General features: G+C 51.1%; 1 protein-coding gene across 1 annotated transcript; it reads right to left on the bottom strand.

Annotated features, from left to right (window-relative positions):
- Positions 1-1531: 1531 nt before the first annotated feature.
- On the bottom strand, positions 1532-15976 carry CLEC2L (C-type lectin domain family 2 member L). The gene is made up of 5 exons (XM_049775577.1): positions 15778-15976; positions 7359-7433; positions 5547-5713; positions 4417-4517; positions 1532-2117 (listed from the first exon to the last, which is right to left on the bottom strand). Exons 1-5 carry the CDS (start codon positions 15959-15961, stop codon positions 2006-2008), a joined length of 639 nt encoding a protein of 212 aa, XP_049631534.1. The 5' UTR covers positions 15962-15976; the 3' UTR covers positions 1532-2005.
- Between the last annotated feature and the right edge of the window lie 6380 nt (positions 15977-22356).

The raw sequence follows: 22356 nt of genomic DNA, 5'->3' as shown, positions 1-22356 counted from the left end.
CAAAACACTCACTCACAGGCTAGACACTCCTCAGCACAGAGCCAGGAACAACCCCTCCCCCCACCCCAAAGAAAGGGCCTAACAAAAACTTAGCCACAACATATAGCCTTCTCGAAGGCTCTTCCTCAACCACCCTAGCTGCCACCTCACAGGCCCAAAATTCAATGCAAAGTTCTCACCCATTGACCTGGTTAAAAAGAAAAAGTCAGGAGCTGGAGAGGAAAGCACAGCAGTAGGGCGTTTGCCTTCCACGCATCCGATCCGAAATGAACCCGGGTTCGATCCCAGCATCCCATATGGTCCCCCGAGCTTGCCAGGAGTGATTTCTGAGCACAGAGCTAGGAGTAACCCCTGAGCGCCGCCGGGTATGACCCACAAAAACAGAAAAGAAAAAGTCAAAGGCAGTTTTTTGGGTTAATTTTTCGGGGGGGGGGGGGGAAGGACCACACCTGACGTTGCTCAGGGCTTATTTCTGGCTCTGCACTCAGGAAATCACTCCTGGCTGTACTTGGGAGGTCATATAGGGTACCAGGGATAGAATCTGAGTTGGCAGCCTCTACTCTTCACTCTTTTTTCCCCTTCTCTGACATAAAATCTCTCCTGAATCCAGTCCTGGCATCTTGTTTCTTTTTTTTTTTTTCTTTTTTAATTAATTTATTTATTTATTGTTTTTGGGCCACACCTAGCAATGCTCAGGGATTACTCCTGGTTCTTTGCTCAGAAATTGTGCCTGGGACACATGGGGACACATGGGACACATGGGGACAACATGGGATGCCAGGAATCAAACCCAGATCCATCCCAGATTGGCCACATGCAAGGCAAACGAACGTCCTACCACTGCTCTCTCCAGTCCCCAATTCCTTGTTTCAACACTGGCAGCTTCAGGACCTAAGTCCAAGCCTGCTGTGACACTTGTGCCCTCCTCACTGATGCCAGGTCAGGTCAGCCAAAACATCGAAGCACTGAAGGACTGAGCAGGCCCTTGAAGCAGTTTCTGAGAGGCATAGGGACCTGAATTCACCCAGAAGGATGGAACAGGACTGAGTTCTATAGGAATTCCCACCAGACTAAGGGAATAGGGAGGCTAGGGGAGGAGTTGGCACACTTCACAATAGCAGTCAGGGGCTCTAAGTGTGTGCTGAGGGATGGTATCAAGCCTCAGCAATCTGCTGCCCCCACTGCTCCCTGCCTGCCCTCACCCACCCTCTCACCCAACCACCCCAACAGGAAGGAGCCTCAGAACTCGCATGATTCTGCTCAGGCCAAGGTAAACACCATCTCTTCTCTCAAGTTCCCCTCCTTCTCATCCCAGCAGCTCCCAGGCACCTCACCCCACCTCACCTCTGCTCTGTCCAACCATTCCTCAGCTGACTTCCAGAAAATTCTGGTTCTTTCCAAATTGCTTCCCCTGCTCCCACACATAACTCTGGAGCTGAGGAGCAGAAGTGGAGCCTTCAGCGCGTGTTTGGACCGATTCCAGTCCCTGGCGCCCCCTCCCCGCCTAGCATCAGGAACAAATGATCACAGATTTCTCTAGATACCAGTCATGTATTTATTCCATCAGCAACCCTCCCAGAGCACCAGGGACATAGCAGGGGGCTGCCGAGAACCCCAGGCAAGGCAGAGGGGTGTGGCCAGAGGTCTTCTCCTCTGTTCCCGGCAACCAGGAGAGCAGAGGGGGCCGGAGTGGGGTAATGCAGTTGGTGCACCCCCATCCTCCCTCCACATCTCAGGTCACATGAGGAAGAAAGGTTGCAGATATGATGAAAGAGGGGCATATGGACACTCAACCAGGGGTACAGCGGGCATGTATGTGTGTGTCTTTGTGTTTGAGAGTCAGGGACAGGCTCCTAGACTACCGAGCAAGTGGGGGTGACCGCTGAGCCACAGGACCTGCCTGTGGCCAGGAAAGGAGCCCGGGGCCTCCCCCCACAAGGGGCCCTGCTGGGAAGAAGGGGGGCGGGTCCCCGAGCCTGGCTGAAGCCGCCTCGAAGGACCCACCTCATGTGTAGGCCATCTTGCTGCACACCCAAGGCCGGGTCATGAGGCACTCGGTGGACACCAGCCGGGTGGGCTCCACGAAGACACATTCCCCAGGGCCCGAGACAGGGAACCTGGGGCCAGGAGAGAGGAGGGGCTCGGGGCTGACCACAGCCCAGCCCTGGGCAGGCCCCGACTTGTCCCTCCCTTAGGACCCACCTTCCAGGGCATTCAACAACCACTATCCTACATGTCCTTGAGCCTGGACAACCTCACACACACACACACACACACACACACACACACACACACACACCATCAGCACCCACCACAAGGCCATACACTCCACCTCCCATGCTACGATCCTGCCATCCTTCACCCCTCTGCCAACTTCACTGGGCCACACTAATATCACCACTATAGGCATACAGCTCTACCTAGAGTCGGCAGTGACACTTTTTGAACACATCCTGCACTTCCCTATCTGCTTCTAGAAACTTCTGAGGCCAGAGCAATAGTACAGTGGAGTGGAGAGGTACTTGCCTTGCATGTGGCTGACCTGGGTTTCTTTTTTTTTTTTTTTGGTTTTTGGGACACATCCAGCAGCGCTCAGGAGTTCCTCCTGGCTCTGTGTTCAGAAATTGCTCTTGGCAGGCTCGGGGGACCATATGGGATACCAGGATTTGAACCACCATCCGTCCTAGGTCAGCCTTGTGCAAGGCAAACACCCTACCACTGTACTGTTTCTCCAGCCTCTGACCTGGGTTTTATCTCCAACATTCCAGATGGTCCTCTGAACACCACCAGGAGTGACTTCTGAGTATAGAGCCAGGAGTAACACCTGAGTATCAAGTGTGATCCAAAAAAGTTAAACAATAATTATTAATATGGGCCTGGAGTAATAGTCCAGCAGGTAGGGTGCTTGCCTCGCATCAGCCAATCCAGGTTTGATCTCCAGCATCCCATAGGTTCCTCTGAGCTACCACCAGGAGTGATTCATGAATGCAGAGCCAGGAGTAACCCCTGAACACCACTGCATGTGACCCAAAAACCAAATAACAATAAAAAAAAAAAAAACCTTTAAGCAGCCCAACTGTCCTCTGAGACTGGGGCAAGTCAGAACCCCAACCTGCTGCTCACTCACCTCCTCACTCATCACAGTCTCCAGGGGTCTGAGTCTGTCCCTAAGTCAGGGATCCTCAAACTTTTTAAACAGGGGGCCAGTTCACTGTCCCTCAGACCATTGGAGGGTCTGACTATAGTAAAAATAAAACTTATGAACGAATTCTTATGCACATTGCATTTATCTTATTTTGCAATGAAGAAACAAAATAGATACAAATATAATATGTGGCCCAAGGGCCATAGTTTGAGGACCACTGCAAGTGCTCCCTAAGTGCTCAGTTGAGGTGAGCTAAACTGACCATTCTCGTAGATGAGGGTTGTTCCCGAAGAATCCTAATACTTATCCAGGCTGTTACTCAAAGTTCTCTGGGGTCTGTGTGCAGGCAGAAGGGTGCACTCCCAACTTAGAATCAGTACTTCCGAGTCTCAGGGGTGTCTCAGGGGGACCAGAATCCTTTGCGGGGCTCTTACAAAGCTGGCATTAGAGTCCCTTACATCCTTTCCTAAGCCTTTCCCCAAAGTTGCTTCCTAACCTCACCCACCAAAGCTGGAGCTGAGGTCTCCCCAAGTGGGGAATATAGTGAAGGAGGGAGGGCCAGAACCAGCTAGGTGTCATCAAATGGATGGAAGTTTCTAGAAGAGAAGGCTCACTTCTTCCTGTGGGGACACCAACACCCTACAGGAAGACAGGAGATAGTCTCCCCATCCTCGCCGCTGTCCTGGGACACCCCTAAGTATTTGACCTAGCAACATCACACCCTGTACAGACCTCAAGGCCTCTTTCTGGAGCTCTGAACTAGAAAGTTCCTTCCAGACACACACACACACACACACACACACACACACACACACTGAACTAGAAAGTTCCTTCCAGATACACACACACACACACACACACACACACACACACACACCACTATCATCTCCTCAGTCATGCTAGAGACCTGGGCTCAGCTCCAACTTTCTGCCCTAGCACTGAGGCTGGGGTGCATCCGGTCAGAGCCCAGGTCTCCGTCCCTTGAAGTGCTCAGGTAGCCTCCTTCTGGTCAGTGCATGTCGAGGCTGGTGCTCCTCATACTCCATTCCCATAAAGGTAGAGTCCCTTGGTGGCACGTGGACAGGTCACAGGGGACAGAGCTGCCAAATCAGGCAGGGCTGGAGGTAAGGGACACCCTGTGCAGGGGTGTTAAACCCAGAATAAAGCTGAGATCTGCAGCATGAGAAGCTCGGGGGGAGGGGGGAGGTGCAGGGAAGGGGGATTAGCCTTCCCTGGGACCATGTGGTGGGAAAAGAGGAATCTCAGCTCACGTGTCTGGGTCAAATGGGTCCCCATTGACCCAGTGGAACTCGTCCCCCACTCTGCGCAGGCCGATCCAGGGCTCCCTCCGAGTGAACTTGAACATGAATTCCTGTCACCAAGCAGAGAGGAAAGTCCTAGAGTCAAACACATCCCAAGGCCGAGTGCTTGGCTCCCACGACTGGGTACAGATTTTGCCTGCAGGAGGCCTGGATTTGGGACTTTCCCAAACACTGCTAGTAAGCAACCCCCAGGCCAGGAGTAGCCCCTGAGCATTGTTGGGCATCCCTGCATCCACAACAAACAAAACAAAAAGATGCTGGGGTGGATGCAGAGAGAGGGGGACAGAAGGGAAGGCACGAGCCTATACCCAGCCCACCCCACTTCAATCCCCCCATATGGTCCCTCAAGTTCACCAGGAGTGGGCTAACTTTTGGTTCAACTAACTTCTTTTTTGTGTGTTTGTTTTGGTTTTGGGGCCACACCTGATGGTGCTCAGGAGTTACTCCTGGCTCTGCACTCAGAAATTGCTCCTGGCAGGCTTAGGGAACCATATGGGATCAAACCTGGGTCTATCCTGGGTCAGCAGCATGCAAGGCAAATGCCTTACTGCTGTGCCACCCTATCCCCTATTGCTCTCTGACCCCTAGCTCAGCTGACTTCTTTTTTTTTTTTTTTTTTTTTTTTTGGTTTTTGGGTCACACCCGGCAGTGCTCAGGGGTTACTCCTGGTTCTATGCTCAGAAATCACTCCTGGCAGGCTCAGGAACATTATGGGATGCCAGGATTCAAACCAATGACCTTCTGCATAAAAGGCAAATGCCTTACCTCCATTCTATCTCTCTGGCCCCCAAGCTCAGCTGACTTCTAAGCACAGTAAGTGCATCCCCAAATCGTCCCCAAAGAAAACCCAGGGTTCTGCCTCAGAGGCCGAACTAGTAGGAGCTGGTGCATGGCCACAATCCCGTGTGGTTACACAAGAAGGTGCTTGCCCTGAGGGCTTCCCCGTGCTGGGGGGAGCTCAGCCACTGTGGGCTGCTGCCACCACCCTGGACCCTGACGGCACAGACATGCCCTTTCCAAGCTGCTCAGGCGCCTGGCACCCCAGGGCACACCCCCAGGAGGCACCAGACCCCACTCACCAGCTCCTTCTCACTCTGGATCACAGCCAGCGCTGCCTCGTGGCTGTGGCAGTACTGGCGGCCCGTGTTCCAGTCCCGTGGCTCCTCGGAGAAGAAGTAGCATTTCCGCCCGTATAGCAGCCAGTCCTCGGGGCACGGCGCCTCACACTTGATGCAACCTTTGGATGCTACGGGAGACAGGGGCTCAGCCCCCACCAGCACACAGGAACCCCCAAATCCCACTGAGATCCCCTAGGCTCTTTCCCCACTCCGTGGCTGTTGTACCCTCAGTGACCCATCTCATGTGATCCACTTCCAGAATCTCTCCCTCCCTTCCAGGCTTGCATCCTTGCCCTTTCCTTCCCAGTCTTAATCTTTGTCTCTCTGTTTCTATCTTCCTAGTCTCTCCTTCCCAGTCTCTCCCACGTTCTCAGTTTCTCTGTCTCTGTTTCTGTCTTTCTCCCTCCCAGTCTGTCGATCTACCTTTCTCTCTTGCTTTCTGTCTCTCTATCTCTGTGTCTCTGTATCTCTGTGTCTCTGTTTCTCTCTCTCTCTCACACACACACACACAAACACACACACACACACACACACACACACATGCTGTAACTATACCTTCATCAGCTAACAAGGCAGCCTGCTCCACAGGGAACTAATGGCTAGAAAAATCTCATCAACCGTGAAAGACAGACAGACAGGGGCAGGTTGGAGTGATAGTACAGCAGGTAGGGCACTTGCTCCGAACACAGCTGACCTGAGTTCAGTCCCAATATGGCCCCTTCCCCTAAGTCCACCAGAAGCGATTCCTGAGTGCCAAGGCAGGAGTAACCCCTGAGTGCCACTGGGTATGACCAAAAACCAATGACCCAAAAACCATAAGAAAAAGAGATCCCGTAAGGCACACCCTTAGCCCCCTCTGCTACTTGAATGTGGACCCCTTCAACAATGTCCAGATCCTTCTCAGATGCCCCCTGGGCTTCCAGGCCTTACCCACCATTGATCTCTTTCCCTACCAAGTCCACATAGCGCTCTGTGGTCCTCAATCTCTCACCTTTTTATTTTTTTTTTTTGCTTTTTGGGTCACACTCGACAGTGCTCAGGGGTTACTACTGGCTCTATGCTCAGAAATCACCCTTGGCAGGCTTGGGGGACCATATGGGAGGCCAGGATTCAAACCACCGTCCTTCTGCATGAAAGGCAAATGCCTTACCTCCATGCTATCTCTCCGGCCCCAATCTCTCACCTTTGGGATGGGGTTTCCTCCAAATAATGGGGTTCCCTCCACCCCCAGGAAATACCTCTTCACCCTCAGTGGTTAATCCAGGTCTTCCCAGTCTGGGAAGCACTGGGCATATCACTCTGGGCTGGTAGAACAAGGGATTAACCTTATTTTGTTCTGGTTTGGTTTTTGATTTGGTTTAGTTTACTGTTTTGTTTTGGTTTTGTTTTTGTTTTGTTTTGTTTTGCTTTGCTTTGCTTTGTTTTGGGTTACTCCTCAGAACTTACTCCTGGTTCTGTCTCAGGGACCACTCCTGGTGGGGTTCGGGGACCATATGGGATACCAGGGATTTTCCCGGGTCAGTCATATGCAAAGTTTATTTTGTGGGGGAGGAGGGTCACATCTGGCAGTGCTCAGAGGTTACTCTTGGCTCTGCACTCAGAAATCGCTCCTGGCAAGCTCATCCATATGGGATGCCAGCAATCGAACCAGGGTTCATTCAGGGTTGGCCATGTACAAGATCCACTCTAGCTCCTTTGGTCCCCCAATTTCACATGGCCTGCCTGGACTCTCCTTGTTCTTCCCTAACTGAAGGCACCCTAGTGGCAGCTCACCCAGGATGCTCATCACCACCAGGATGGCGAACAGGAGGACAGCGATGGCACCCAGCAGGAGACGTGTGGTGGTGTCTAAGAGAAAGAGAAAAAAGGGTTCATTGTTGGCCATCACCCACACATACTCTGCTCCAATCTCTCATGGAGAAGCTCCGGAAGAGCCAAGTTGAAGCATGCTGGATTCAGCCATGGCATGACATCCAGAGGGACAGACCCAGCTCTGGTCCCTCCCTCCAGGTCCACAAGATCATCCCCTGCAGCTGCCTAGACTTGCCCTCCCCCTTTACCTCCCTCAGCATCTCTGCCTGGTGCACAATCATGGCACCTTCAGAAAATTCACCTGTGGAGCCAGAGCCATTGAACAGCAGAGAAGGTGCTTGCCTTACATGAGGTAGATCTGAGTTCAATCCCCAGCATCCCATATGGTCCTCCGAGCCCTGCCAGAAGTGATTCCTGAGTGCAGAGCCAGGAGTAAATCCTGAGCACTGCTGGTTGCGACACAAAAGCCCAAAAAAAAAAAAAAAAAAAAAAACCCCAGATGGCTTCCCAGACTGCAGCTTTTGAAAGTCTCTCCTCAGATGCTTCTTCAAAGCCTGTTGACCAAGGGTTGGAGTGATAGTACAGTGGGGAGAGCGCTTTCCTTGCATGCAGCCAAATCAGGTTAAATCCCTGGCATTCCATATGGTCCCCAGAGCACTGCCAGGAGTAATTCCTGCGTGCAGAGTCAGAAGTAGCCCCTGAGTACAATTGAGTATGTTGTGACTAAATAAATAAAATAAAAGTCTGCTGACCACTGTGCCAGAGTGATAGCACAGCGGTAGGGCATTTGCCTTGCACACTGCCAACCTGGGTCCATTCCTGATTTGACTCCCAGCATCCCATATTGTCCCCTAAGCCTACCAGGATTGATTTCTGAGCACAGAGCCAGAAGTAACCCTTGAGTGCCACCGGGTGTGGCCCCAAAACAAACAAACAAAAACAAAGAAAAAATAGTACCTCAATAAAAGTAATTTAAAATAAAATGTAGGGTTAAAGGAAAGGTACAAAGGAAAGGTAGGGTATTTGCCTTGCACATGTCTAACACAGCACCCATTTGGTCCCCCAAGCCTGACAGAAGGAATTCCTGAGTGAAGAGCCAAGAGTTATCTCTGAGAACTCCTAAGTGTGACCTAAATACAAAATAAATATACAAGAAAGGAAGGAAGGGGTCCAGAGTGATAGCACAGCAGTAGGGCATGCAGCCATGTGTTATCTCTCCTACCCCCAGGAATGATTTGTTTGTTTGTTTGTTTTGAGAGGCCACACCCAGCAGTGCTCTGGAGTACTCCTGGCTCTATGCTCAGAAATCGCTCCTGGCAGGCTTGGGGGACCATATGGGATGCTGGGATTCAAACCACCACCCTTCTGCATGCAAGGCAAAGGCCTTACCTCCATGCTATCACCCGGGCCCCGCCCCAGGAGTGATTTTTGAGTGCAGAGCCAGTAGTAAGCCGTCAGCATCTCTGGGTATGACCCAAAAGCTAAAAAAAAAAGAAAAAGACGGGGCCGGGCGGTGGCGCTAAAAGTAAGGTGCGCCTGCCTTGCCTGTGCTAGCCTTGGACGGACCTCGGTTCGATCCCCCGGTGTCCCATATGGTCCCCCAAGCCAGGAGCAACTTCTGAGTGCATAGCCAGGAGTAACCCCTGAGCGTTACCGGGTGTGGCCCAAAAACCAAAAAAAAAAAAAAAAAAAAGAAAAAGAAAAAGAAAAAAAGGGGCCAAAGATAGCATGGAGGTAAGGCATTTGCCTTTCATTCAGAAGGACGGTGGTTCGAATCCCGGCATCCCATCATCCCATATGGTCCCCTGTGCCTGCCAGGGGTGATTTTCTGAGCATGGAGCCAGGAGAAACCACTGAGCACTGCCAGGTGTGACCCAAAAACAAAAAGAAAGAAAAAGAAAATAAAAAATCTTATTCCTCCCTGTGGAGTTCTAGCATTTCTGCTCATGTCCTATGGTATCACAGAGGAAATATGGGGGGCAGTTGGTCCCTTATGCTGACTACTGACACTTGCATATAAACCCCCACATACATCAAGGATGACTAGTGGAGAGCAATGGGGTAGGAAACATACATCTGCCTCTGCTCCACCCTGCCTCTGCCACTGTTCCCCCTTCTAACAGCTGCTGCTTCAGACACCACTGCCATTTTGGGGCATTTTGGGCATTTTTTAGGTAGAGAGTGGAGGATTGTGACATATCCAGCAGTGCTAGCTGCTGTGCTTGAGCGTCATTTCCAGGCTCCCAGCACTTGCTTGGAAAACCAAATGTGGTGACAGGGGCCAAACAGTAGTCAGCTGCATGCAAGACAAGAGTCTTAAGCTCTATTCTGACTCTCAAACACCAACTTTGGGCACTTTTCTCACCAGCTTTTGTTGCTCTGAGCTTTGCAGTAACTCCTACTGTTTCTACTACTGAGAGAGAGAGACACAGAGACAGAGACAGAAAGGAGTTCTGGTGGGGTAAGGTGGGGCAACTAGCCTAGACAAGGGACAGCTGCCATATGCCACTGTAAAATGAAGTGCTGTGATGTGAAGGTCTCTGGCGGTCATCGTGCTCATCTCACATCTGGTTCACCAAAACCACAAGAAGTTATCAGGTGTCCTCTGGAACAGCCAGGTCAGCTTGGAAAAAATCCAGGACTTGTGGACTGAGACACGTAAGCACACAGTCCACACTGAGCACAGAGTTTGGAAACAGTCCTCATACGGAACTCACAAAAGGGGCCTGAGCAATAGTACAGCAGGTAGGACATTTGCTTTGTACACAACTGACCCAGGTTTGACTCCCGGCATCCATGTGGTCCCCCCAAGCCTGCCAGATGTAATATCTGAGCAGAGCCAGGAGAGATGCCTGGGCACTTCCAGGAATTACTTAACACCTAAATATTTTAAGAAAAAAAATCCACAGAATTCACCAAAAATTATTTCAGTATCTTTAGTTTGCAGGAAGTGTCATGTGGCTGTTTGTTCATCCACTCCCCATGGGAAAGAAGAGTCTGCAAACATCTCCCCATCACTCTCTATAGACACACAGCACCAGGCACAGTGTTAAGATGGGAGACACTCGGGGATCCCACTCTCATCTACATCCATACTTGCAACATACTTAAAACAGTAGCAAGCTTATTGTGAAGTAGCAGGGGGCTATCCTAATAAACTCCACCAACGGGGGTGTTCAAAACCCCTAAAATGTAGGGTCTTACCTTCTACAGAACGGAAGTTGGCCCTTCAGGCCTTGGCAGGCCAGGAACCCTCCTTAAGACTGTAGAGAAGGGGGCTGGAGCAATAGCACATTGGTAGGGCATTTACCTTGCAGATGGCCAACCTAGGATGGGCCCAGGTCCCCAAAAGCTAGCCCACGACACCCAGATTCAATCTCCAGTATCCCATATGGCTCCTGAGCCTGCCAGGAGCGATTTCTGAGCACAGAGCCAGGAGTAACCCCTGAGTGCCACTAGGTATGGCCCCAAAACAAAAAATAAATAAACAAATAAAAGACTGGAGAGAAGTGTAATTTGTCCTGCCCAGAATTCAGGCCTGTCTAGCTTCTCTTCTTCCAGCACTGGCCAGTCTGCTTCCTGGATTTCTGTCTCTTCAGAGCATCTTTTGGGGATGCCAGTCACCCAGCATGAGGATCTCTCCCTGCTCCACTGTCCCCTTGAACTACCAAGGCCAATTGCAGGCACCCAAGCAGGTCATAGTCATAGGTCTGGGGAGTCACACAGTTCTTTATGAAGATCCAATTTGAGTCATTCAAGTTTGGACTCGACAATCCTTCCTTCTTTGTGAAACAGAGTTTGCAAGTGCTTTTGGTGCCTTCTAAATGTGCAGGATTCTATGTAATGTTAAGACAGAGCAACTTGCAAAAAAAAAAAAAAAAAAAACAGTTCCTGGCTCACATGCCCCCTATCACCCCTACCTCCCCCTCAGATACCCAAAGCCAGTGTCCCTGGTGGTCAGAGCCAAGCCCGGAGTGTCCATCTAGATGGTTTCAAACTAGCCACTGTAGTCTGGTCATCAGCAAATGTTTGGGAAACTAAGCCAAATGCAAGTGTGTGGTTTTGATCAGGAAGTTGTGGGTTTGTACCTAGTGGAGAAACTTTCCACATTAAAAATTCAGAATAGGTGAGCACTGAAAAAATCCATATACTGAGATACTTGGATCACTCTGTCCCCTCTCCAGTCCCCCCAGGCGCCTTCCCCACTCCCATCCCTGCCAGAAATAGCTCCTATCCCCTCCAGGCTTTCCAGTGCCCAAGAGGAAGCTTGGAGTCACCTTTCCCAGCATCTCTCCAAGGCTGGTCTAGAAGGTGAACTTCCATGCAAGGGAAAGCCTTGTGATTGGGAACTTTCTTTCCATTTGACTTCTATTTATAAAGTTGATGGTTTGGGGGCTGGAGTGGTAGCTCAGCAGTAGGGCATTTGCCTTGCACACTGCTGACCTGGGACAGACCTGGGTTTAATCCCCAGCATTCCATATGGTCCCCTGAGCCTGCAAGGAGCTATTTCTGAGCACAGAGCCAGGAGTAACTCCTGGGTGGTCCAAAAGTAAAAAATAAATAAATAAAAATAAAGTCAATGGCCAGCGAGGTAGTGCTAGTCTGCCTTGCAAGCACTAGCCAAGAAAAGATCGCAACCACAGTTCGATCCCCGGGCGTTCCATATGGTCCCCCCAAACCAGGGGCAATTTTTGAGCGCTTAGCTAGGAGTAACCCCTGAGCATCAAATGGATAGGGCCCGAAAATGCAAAAAAAATAATAATAATAATAATAATTACAAAATAAAGTCAATGGTTTGAAAGCTGGAACCACAGTAGAGTGAGTAGGGCATTTGCCTTTCATGTGGCCAACCTGGGTTCAATTCCCCGGACCACACTGGTACTAAAAGCTCCTCCAGGCTTAATTCCTGAGAGTAGAGTCAGGACTTAAAAAAAGAGCACTGTTGGGCCAGAGAGATAGTACAGCGGTAGGGCAATTGCCTTGCGTGCAGAAGGACAATGGCTCTAATCCCAGCATCCCATATGGACCCCTGAGCCTGCGGGGGTGATTTCTGAGCGTAGAACCAGGAGTAGCCCCTGAGCACTGCCGGTATGATCAAAAACAACAACAACAACAACAAAAAGAGCATCGCCAGGTGTGGCCCCCAAAACAAAACAACCAAACAATGATGCCAAGGGGGTTGGGCAGAATTAGCCTCCTACCATGTGGTCTGGCCCCAATACTAGATGGGACAGACCTGATGCTTCTCACTGGTTTCCTGGTATCCCCTCTGGTCTGTACTGTATGGGTACATGAAGGACACTAGAAATATTCAAGGAGAGCCTTACTGACTGGGGTTCCCCATGCCTTTAGGATCTCACAAGACTGTGTCAGGCAATATGTTGCCATCTGTGGACAGAGACAGGGGCATTGATGCAGCACATGGAGGAGAGGCAAGAGAGGAGAGGCATGCAAAACACATCTATGTCTCTGAGGAACCTTGCCCAGTCCCACAACCCTTAATTTGCACAAGATTAGAGGTCCCATTAGAGGTCCCTGGTGGCAGAGATGCTCCTCATGTGGGACAGAAAGGATTTTTAGGTCACACCTAACAGCACTCAGGGGTTACTCCTGGCTCTATGTTCAGAAATCGTCCTGTCAGGCACAGGGGACCATGTGGGATGCTGGGATTCGAACCACCTTACTTCTGCATGAAAGACAAACGCCTTACCTCCATGCTATTTCTCCGGCTCCCATGGGGCAGAAAGGAAAAAGAAAGGTGTGTGCCTTGCAAACAGTTCGATTCCACAGCATGCACATTCCCAGGATCACCACCAGGGGTCACTCCTGAGCACAAAGCCAGGAAGAGCCTCTTAGCGCCACCAAGTATGACCCAACCCTTCCGCCACCAGAAAGACACTCAGCTTCTTTAAGTCTGGGGTCCCACATGGATAAGGCCCTCCTCAAGCCAGCACCAGGGCAAAGGCAAGGGTGTGTGAGTGACATGAGGTCTTGCTCCCAGTATATATTCCAAATGTGTGGGGTGCCTGACTAGAAAGGACATGATCCCCTGTTTGGCTTAGTTAAACCAAGAAGACCATCACAGGCAGGAGACACCTCCAAAAAATGCAGTGTAGTCTCTAAGTTTCAACTCTGAAGCTATAGGAGCTAACCACTACACCACTGAGCCCTGTTTCATTCCTGAGCACTGCTAGGGAGCCCTCCCAAAAAAAACCAAAATCTTCTGAAGCAGGTGAGGTTAAATGGGGTCTGTAAATATTATAGTCCTCATATCTTATTTCCATCCCCATTCCATCATGGTGTTTCTCAAAGTGGGGTGAAAAGCAGGCTCCAGGGTGACTGGCTAGTAGTCCCAACTTTCTTGGACGGCCCATTTGTGCAGCTCTGAAAGATGGGAATCATTGTTTGGTATAGCAGGAGAGAAAACTGGGGCTCACAGAGACTCATCAGGAGGGGGAGTCTGCTGAACCCTGCAGCTCCCTGGCCGCCTCACAGTCTGTCCCTTTTCCTGCCCTGGGGTTCCAAAAAGGCAGGCGATATCCAGATGTAGATCTGTTCCCACACTATGGATGAAGGGATGTTGGAGCACTCACCGAGACCAGCCCCCAGCCCATGGGGTAACACTGCAGAGCCCCCAGCCTGGTCTGCAAGCTCTCCCCAACTGGTAATGGTGTCTCATACCCAAGAGACAGTCAGAGCACTGCGGAGAAGGAGGCACCTGGCAAGGACTCAGCGTTTGTAAGTTCTGGGGGTCCTGGATGTAAGGACGAGTGCCACTATCCCCCAGGAGTGGCTCAGGATCAGCCAGGAATCAGAGGGGTCAGAAGCATGAACCACTCAATAATAGGGCATATGAGCACATGGTGGCCCAAGGGGCTCAGGGAGCCAGGACCACCCCATGCTGGAGGGAACCAGCAGCAAGACTTAGGGCTGAGTCTCAGAGGGATTCTTGGGACTGAATGACACACACAGAACAACCGGAGGGAGACAATCCTCTCAGAGTGCTGGGATACTCAGCAGGGAACAGGAGGCCAGTTTCACCCTCACTTTCTTCTTGGCTTCCACCAGGGATCCTACATCTCAACATCCAGAGTCAGGGGGAGGTGCAAAGTTAGGGTACATGCTCTATGTGCAGGAGCCTTGGGTCCCTTAGGGCACTGCCAGGAACATCCCCGAAATTCTCTCATCTCACTACCCAAACACCCAAATGAAGTTCTTTGGGGTTTTGGTTTTGGCTTTGGGGTTTGTTTGTTTGTTTTACTACATCTGGTGGTGCTCATCGGATACACCGATCTCTGTGCTCAGAAACCGCTCCTGGCAGGCTAGGGAGAACATATGGACGCCAGGGATGGAACCTAGGTCCGTCCTGGGTCAGCCGCGTGCAAGGCAAACGCCCTATCACTGTGCTACTGCTCCAGCCCCAAACACCCAAAGTTCACCCCAGAAACGTTACAGCACCCACATGACCGGCTGTCCCACCTGAGGGCCCAGAGCTGCCATGACTGTCACCTGCTCCCTACCAGGGCCCCACCTGTCTTGGCACCCCACAGGCTTGTCATCTGTCTCCCAACCTTCGATTTGAGTTCGTTTTCCACAAGGGACAGGCTAACAGGTCACAGTGCCCCTGAACAAGTCACATTCTGGGCCAGCTGCTCTTCTGATTTTCTCTCTCTATACCACCAAAGAGGCCACCTTCTATGAGAAGGCCTTCTATGAGAAGGCCGCCTAGATTGAGGGTTTTGGAGATTCCAGCTCTAGGCTTCTCTTTAATGCTGCCTAGGCCCTTGTCTCGTGGACCGAGGGTGTCAGGAGCACCCAAGAAGTCTGGCCCTCTCGCGTATCCACTCCAGTGTATTCTAGAGCCCGGGAAGTTTCCTCAAAGTACCTCAAAGTCTTGCATTTAAGAGGCACTCTCCTTGCTACCCAGCCTCTTGACCAGAGCGAGTTACTCAAGGACACCTGAGAAAAGCGGGAACTCCCGCTTCTACAGCTCCCCAACTCTCCCCTGGTCTGCAAGACCCCATCACCCATCACCACACAGCACAGCAGCCTCAGGACTCGCTGGTGGTTCCGCAGCCTTTCACCCCTTTTGCTCAAAACAAGGCCTGCTGCATCCGGAATCTAGAAATGCCTCTGGGGGACCCCGTACGGGAACAAGTAACTGTCCCCGGGGCGCACGGCGGGCGCGCGTTTTCCCCAAGGTCAGAGCCTTGGGTCGGGGTGTCACTTTTTCGGGGGTCGTCCGCTAGACCCCCCGCGATCCACCCAGGCGGCCTGGAGACGCTGAAAGCCCCTCGGGGCTGCAGCCGGGCACCCCCCCGGCTGGCGCAGGCCAAGGTGACCGGTGCGGGGCGCGGGGCGCGGGGCGCGGCGCGCTTACCCTCCAGGGCCGCCTTCCAGCTGGTGCTGCCCTCGTAGCCCGACCCGGATCGCCGCAGCGGCCCCCTCGGGGCTGCGGGCTTCGGGCGTCGGCGGGCGAGCGCGGCCGAGACGCGGCGGGGCGCGGGCCGGGCGGCGGGGGGCGGCGGCCGGGTCCGCGCGGGGGGCTCGCGCGCCGGCTCCATGGCCGCGCGCTCCGGGGCCCCACGCGCTCTCGCGCTGCGCGCACACCCACCAGCCCAGCCCCCCCGGCCCGGCCCGGCCCTACCCTGCCCGGCCTGGGGGAGCGAGCGAGGGATGCGCCGGGGGCCGAGCCCCGCTGCCCCGACCCGGCCCGGCCTGACCCGGCCCGACGGACCCGCCGCACCCGATCGCCGCCGTGCGCCCCGGCTGCCCGCGCCGGCCCGCAGCCTCCACGCAGAGCCGAGCGTGGGGCGGAGCGCGGGGCGCGCGCGGGGAGGAGCTACTGGAAGCCTCGCCCCAAGCCGCACTGCGGGGAGGGGGTGGCCACCCCCCCCCGGGACCCCCTTTCTAGATAGGAGACCCCCCTACACCCCTCCCAGGCCTGCTCAGGTGAGGAAGGAGCTCAGGGCCTGGGCCCTGGAGACCCTCCTTCTTGTCTGTTGTGGGCCCCTATGGGAGGTCGTCGCTGCTCAGGGGCTACTCCTGACTCTGTGCTCAGAAGTGACCACCCCTGCCGGTGCTTGGATGGACCATTGGTGGCACCAGGAATTTGACTGGGGTTGACTGGATGTTGGGCAAGCTCTGTCAAACCCTATCCTAGCGACCCAACATTCCTCGTCTACACTTATTTATCTTTAATTTATTTTTTGTTTTTATATATACATATATGTAAATATACTATATACACATACATTTTTTAATTTTTTAAATTTTATTGATTGATTGATTGATTGATTGATTGACATTTGGGTCACACCCGGCGGCACTCAAGGGCCACTCCTAGCTCTGTACTCAGAAATCGCTCTTAGCAGACTTGGGGGGACAAAGAATCAAATCAGGTCCGTCCTGGGTCGACAGCATGCAAGGCAAATGCCCTACCACAGGGCTATCTCCTGGCCTCCTCCCCGTTTTTGTTTGTTTGTTTTTAGTTTTTGGGTTACACCCGGCAGTGTTCAGGGAGTTACTCTTGGCTCTATGCTCAGAAATTGCTCCTGGCAGGCACGGGGGACCATATGGGACACCAGGATTTGAACCAACCACCTTTGGTCCTGGATCGGCTGCTTGCAAGGCAAACACCACTGTGCTATCTCTCTCTGGGCCCTAAATAATATCTTTACTTAAGAATGTGTGATACGGGGGGCCGGGTGGTGGCGCTAAAGGTAAGGTGCCTGCCTTGCCTGCGCTAGCCTTGGACGGACCGCGGTTCGATCCCCCGGTGTCCCATATGGTCCCCCAAGCCAGGAGCAACTTCTGAGCACATAGCCAGGAGTAACCCCTGAGCGTTACTGGGTGTGGCCCAAAAAAAAAAAAAAAAAAAAAAAGAATGTGTGAGACGGGGCCGCGGAGATAGCATGGAGGCAAGTTGTTTGCCTTTCATGCAGAAGGTCATAGGTTTGAATCCCAGCGTCCCATATGGTCCCTTGTGCCTGCCAGGAGCAATTTCTGAGCATGGAGCCAGGAGTAACCCCTGAGCACTGCCGGGTGTGGCCCAAAAAACCACACACACACCACCACACACACACACACACACACACACACAATTTCTGAGCATAGGAGCCAGGAGTAACCCCTGAAGCACTGCCGGGTGTGGCCCAAAAACCACACACCACACACACACACACACACACACACACACACCATACCACACACACACACACACACGAATGTGTGAGATATGCCAAGAAAGGCCCCAGCAGGCATATTTCTTCAGGGCCTCTGCACAAGGTAAGCTGACTCTGCCCACAAAGAGTGGAGGAATGCAGCAGCTCGGCTTCACATCCTTTAGCTCATGAACCCCACCACAACACTTAGTAAAATCCACACTACAAGCATGTTAATGGAGAAACAATGCAAGACAACATCATGCATAGAGAATGAGGATGGCAGTTCTGATGACCAGAAAAGTACCAACCCACCTAGGTAGCCTCTCAGAAAAGGAGTTTAAAGTAGAAATAGGAGCATGTTCATAGAACTCAAAGAAAGTACAAATTGAGCTGAACAGACCACAAAGATAGAAATCAAAAAAATGTGGGGCCGAAGAGATAGCACAGCGGTAGGGCGTTTGCCTTTCATGTGGTTCGACTCCCCAGCATCTCATATGATCTCCCAGCCTGCCAGGGTGATTTCTGAGTGCAGAGCTGGGAGTGACCCCTCAGTGCCTCTGGGTGTCGCCCCAAAACCAATCAATCAATAAATAAATAAAAGTTAAAAATAAAATAAATCAAAAAACTCCAAATTGAAATAACAGGACTGAAAACTTGGTAGATGATATTTTGGCACCATGATTACAGGACATGCTTGTTGTTAGGTTTCAGTTATAAAAAAAGAATACCCCCCTTCACCAGTGCAACCTTCCCACCACCTATGGCCCCCCAGCTCCATCCTCCCCCACCCCTGTCTGTATTTGAGACAGGCATTCTATTTCTTTTTATTTATTTATTTATTTAATTTATCTTAAATAAATTTAATTTCTCTATTTTGGGTTTTGCCTGTGCTTATGTCTAATTCTTGGTTCTGTGCTCAATAGATCACTTTCCTGGTCATGCATAGAGGACCACATGCAGTGGCAGTGATACTGCATAGAGCATCCTAGGAAAGGTGCCTTACTGGTAAACTGTACTATCTCTTCCCACCCTTTTTGTCTTTCCAGTCCCCACAACACAGTGTGCAACTTCCCTCCACCCTTAGCCTATTGCAGAATTCTCAGTCATCTACGGCTTTGCTTCTGTCATGTCTGCTTCCCTGCCTGTCACACTTGAGTGCCTTTTCATCCGTGTCTGCTAGGGCTGGGCATTCAAAGCCTGCCGGGAGCTCTACTGCCGGGAACACTCCAAGCATCCAGCCTGAGGGCCAGAAGCCAGTGTGAAGACCTTCAGGGGCAGAGATGACTTAGCCAGAAGTAACCCCTGAGCAAAACAAAACAAAAACAAAACCGAAAACAAAAAAAAAAAAAAAAAGGAAAGAAAGAAAGATAAGCCTGTATCTGTAGACCTGGAGCTTGGGCAGAGAGGATAGTCCCAAAGGCTCTCTCCCTCCCACTATAGGACAACCCCAACCATAGCCTCACCCCACTCCCACCACCTTCATATTTACTTCTTCATCACTCAGCAGTGCTAAGGAGGAGAGACCCATCTCACTTTCAGGCTGCTTCATGTATGCATCCCCCCAAATACCTCTAGGCCAGGAGAGAAAGATCCAGGTGGAATTGCTTGTACCAAGCATTTCTCAAAGGAAGGGGGACAGGTAAAAATGGTGCCTATGGGAGGACACAACATAAAAATAGGGCACCATGGGCCGATAGCGGTGGCGCAAGCAGTAGGGCATTTGCCTTGATTGTGCTAACCTAGGATGGACCCAGGATGGATCTGGGTTCAATTCCCCGGCATCCCATATGATATCCCCCAAGCCAGGAGTGACTTCTGAGCACATAGCCAGGAGTAACCCCTGAGGCATCACCGGGTGTGGCAAAAAAAAAAAAAAAAAAAAAAAAAAAACAACTAGGGGCACCAACCAGCAGGATGCAGGGGGTCCAGGAAGGAAACAAAGTCAGGAGAGGCCAAGAGTGAAAAACAGCATGGACAAATCATGGGCTTATACTGAGAAAATTTGTAAGACTAATGAGGGTTGGGCCTGGGAGAGATTAGCAACAGCGGTGTTTGCCTTGCAAGCAGCCAATCCAGGACCAAAGGTGGTTGGTTCGAATCCCGGTGTCCCATATTGGTCCCCCCGTGCCTGCCAGGAGCTATTTCTGAGCAGACAGCCAGGAGTAACCCCTGAGCAACGCCGGGTTGTGGCCCAAAAAACAAAAACAAAAAACAAAAAGAAAAAAAGACTAATGGAGGGTTTCTGTGCTCCACAGAGTTCATGGAAACAGGGCCTGAGCGAGGAAGGGTATTTTGCCTTACACACTGGCTGACCCAGGTTCGATCTCCGGCACCCCATAGAGCCCCCAAATACTGCCAGGAATGACTTCTAAGTGCAGAACTGAGTAAGCCCAGAGCATTGCTGGGAGTGCCACACCCACTCCTACAAAAAATAAAAAAAATAAAAGCCCCCACAAAAAACACATAGGTGTTGTTATAAGTACAGTTGTCACATGAAACTTGGTCTTTTTCTTCATGCTGGCAGATTATTCATCTGTACATGAATAATTTATACAGCTCTTTAGGGTTTGGGCCAACATCCAGCAGTGTGTGGGGTCTCTCCAGGCAAAGTTCAGGGGACATTGTGGATTCTGAATCTACACACGGTAGCCCATTGGGCTGTCTCTTGGGCCCATGTTTTTTTGTTTTGTTTTGGTTTTGGTTTTTTTTTTTTTGGAGGGGGTTGTTTTGTTTTGTTTTGTTGTTGTTTTTGGTTTTTGGGTCACACCCGGTGGTGCTCAGGGGTTTTTCCTGGCTCTGCACTCAGAAATCGCTCCTGGCAGAATCGGGGACCATATGAGATGCCAGGATTCAAACCACCATCCATCCAGAATAGGCTTCGTGCAAGGCAAACACCCCACTGCTGTGCTCTCTCTCCAACCTGTTTTTTCTCTTCTTTCTTTTTCTTTCTTTCTTTCTTTCTTTCTTTCTTTCTTTCTTTCTTTCTTTCTTTCTTTCTTTCTTTCTTTCTTTCTTTCTTTCTTTCTTTCTTTCTTTCTTTTTCTTTCTTCTTTCTTTTTCTTTCTTTCTTTCTCTCTCTCCCTTCCTTCCTTCCTTTTTCTTTCTTTCATTCATTCATTCATTCTTTCTTCCTTCCTTCCTTTCTTTTTTCCTTCTTTCCTTCCTTCCTTCCTTTCCTTCCTTTCCTTCCTTCTTCCTTCTTCCTTCCTTCCTTCCTTCCTTCCTTCCTTCCTTCCTTCCTTCCTTCCTTCCTTCCTTCCTTCCTTCCCACACCTGATGGCACTCGGGGGTTACTCCTGAATCTGCACTCAGAAATTGTTCCGGCAGGCTCGGTGGACAATATAAGATGCTGGGGATCAAACCTGTCCTGGGTCAGTCGAGTGCAAGGCAAACTCCCTACTGCTGTGCTAACACTCCAGCCCAAGGATTCATGTTTTTACTCTGTATGAAGTCCCTCAGAGGCCAGACAGCAGCACCTCAGCCGAGAGATGCTCATTTCCATCTCAGTCTCCCTCTCTGAGCTGATGATCTTGAATTCAAGGCTTACTTGATATTGGGGTGTCCAGGATCCCAAAAGACCATTAGATGGTACATCCCTGGAGATAAATGCCTCCTAATTTGGCACAGGCCTCATTTTTTGACCTGTTTTTCCTCATCTGAAAAGAAACATGGTCTCTGTTAGAGAGAAGAGAACAGGGTGTGGGTGCTGAGCAGATGCTGAACCCAAAGGCTGTTAAAAAAGGAATTTTCAAGGACTGGAAGGGAGGATGCCAGCCCAGGCATCAAGGGTGATAAAGCTGGGCCCGAAGAGATAGCACAGCGGCGTTTGCCTAGCAAGCAGCCGATCCAGGACCAAAGGTGGTTGGTTCAAATCCCGGTTTCCCACATGGTCCCCCGTGCCTGAGCTATTTCTGAGCAGACAGCCAGGAGTAACCCCTGAGCAACGCCGGGTGTGGTCCCCCCCCCCCAAAAAAAAAAGAGTGATAAAGCTATGAGTAATCCCTGAGCACTGCCAGCAGTTATAAAATAAATTTTCCAGGGCCCGGAGAGATAGCACAGCAGCGTTTGCCTTGCAAGCAGCCAATCCAGGATCAAAGGTGGGTTGGTTAGAATCCTGGTGTCCCATATGGTCCCCAGTGCCTGCTAGGAGCTATTTCTGAGCAGACAGCCAGGAGTAACCCCTGAGCACCACTGGGTGTGGCCCAAAAAAAATTTTTTTCAGGGGCTGAGCTATAGCACAGTGGTAGGGCATTTGAACACTTGAACACTTAAGACCCTGGATGGACCTAGGTTTGATCCCCGACATCCCATATAGTCCCCTGAGCCTGCCAGTAGCGATTTCTGAGCACAAAGCCAGGAGTAATCCCTGAGCACCACTGGGTGTAGCCTAAACACACACACACACACACACACACACACACACAAGAAGATATTTCCAGATGGATAAGTTTGGAAATGTAGACAGATCATAGGCATCTGGCTTATTCCATTGATTGGATTTTGAGGCTACTCCGATCTGTCCCCCAGAACTGACCCACCCCCAGTTGTTAAAGAAAGTGGCCACAGAGGATTCAGCTTTTCAACTAGAACAGATTTTTTTCATGACGCGAATAGAAGAATCATCCACACTACTATCTGCCCTTTAGAGTGGAACAGGAAGAGGCCCATGAAGCATGAGGCATCCTGGGCTTATTAGAAGGCTGTGTGCTGGCAAAGCCTCCTTCACACATGCTGCCCTTGGGGCCTACAAGAGTGGAAAAGGCACCTGCTTTGAAAGTGCTGACTCTGATTTA

Source organism: Suncus etruscus, chromosome 1 (genome assembly GCF_024139225.1).
Source record: "Suncus etruscus isolate mSunEtr1 chromosome 1, mSunEtr1.pri.cur, whole genome shotgun sequence".
NCBI lineage: Eukaryota > Metazoa > Chordata > Mammalia > Eulipotyphla > Soricidae > Suncus > Suncus etruscus.
The sequence above is the reverse complement of the archived record's forward strand: the minus strand, read 5'-3'. Positions and strand labels throughout refer to the sequence as shown.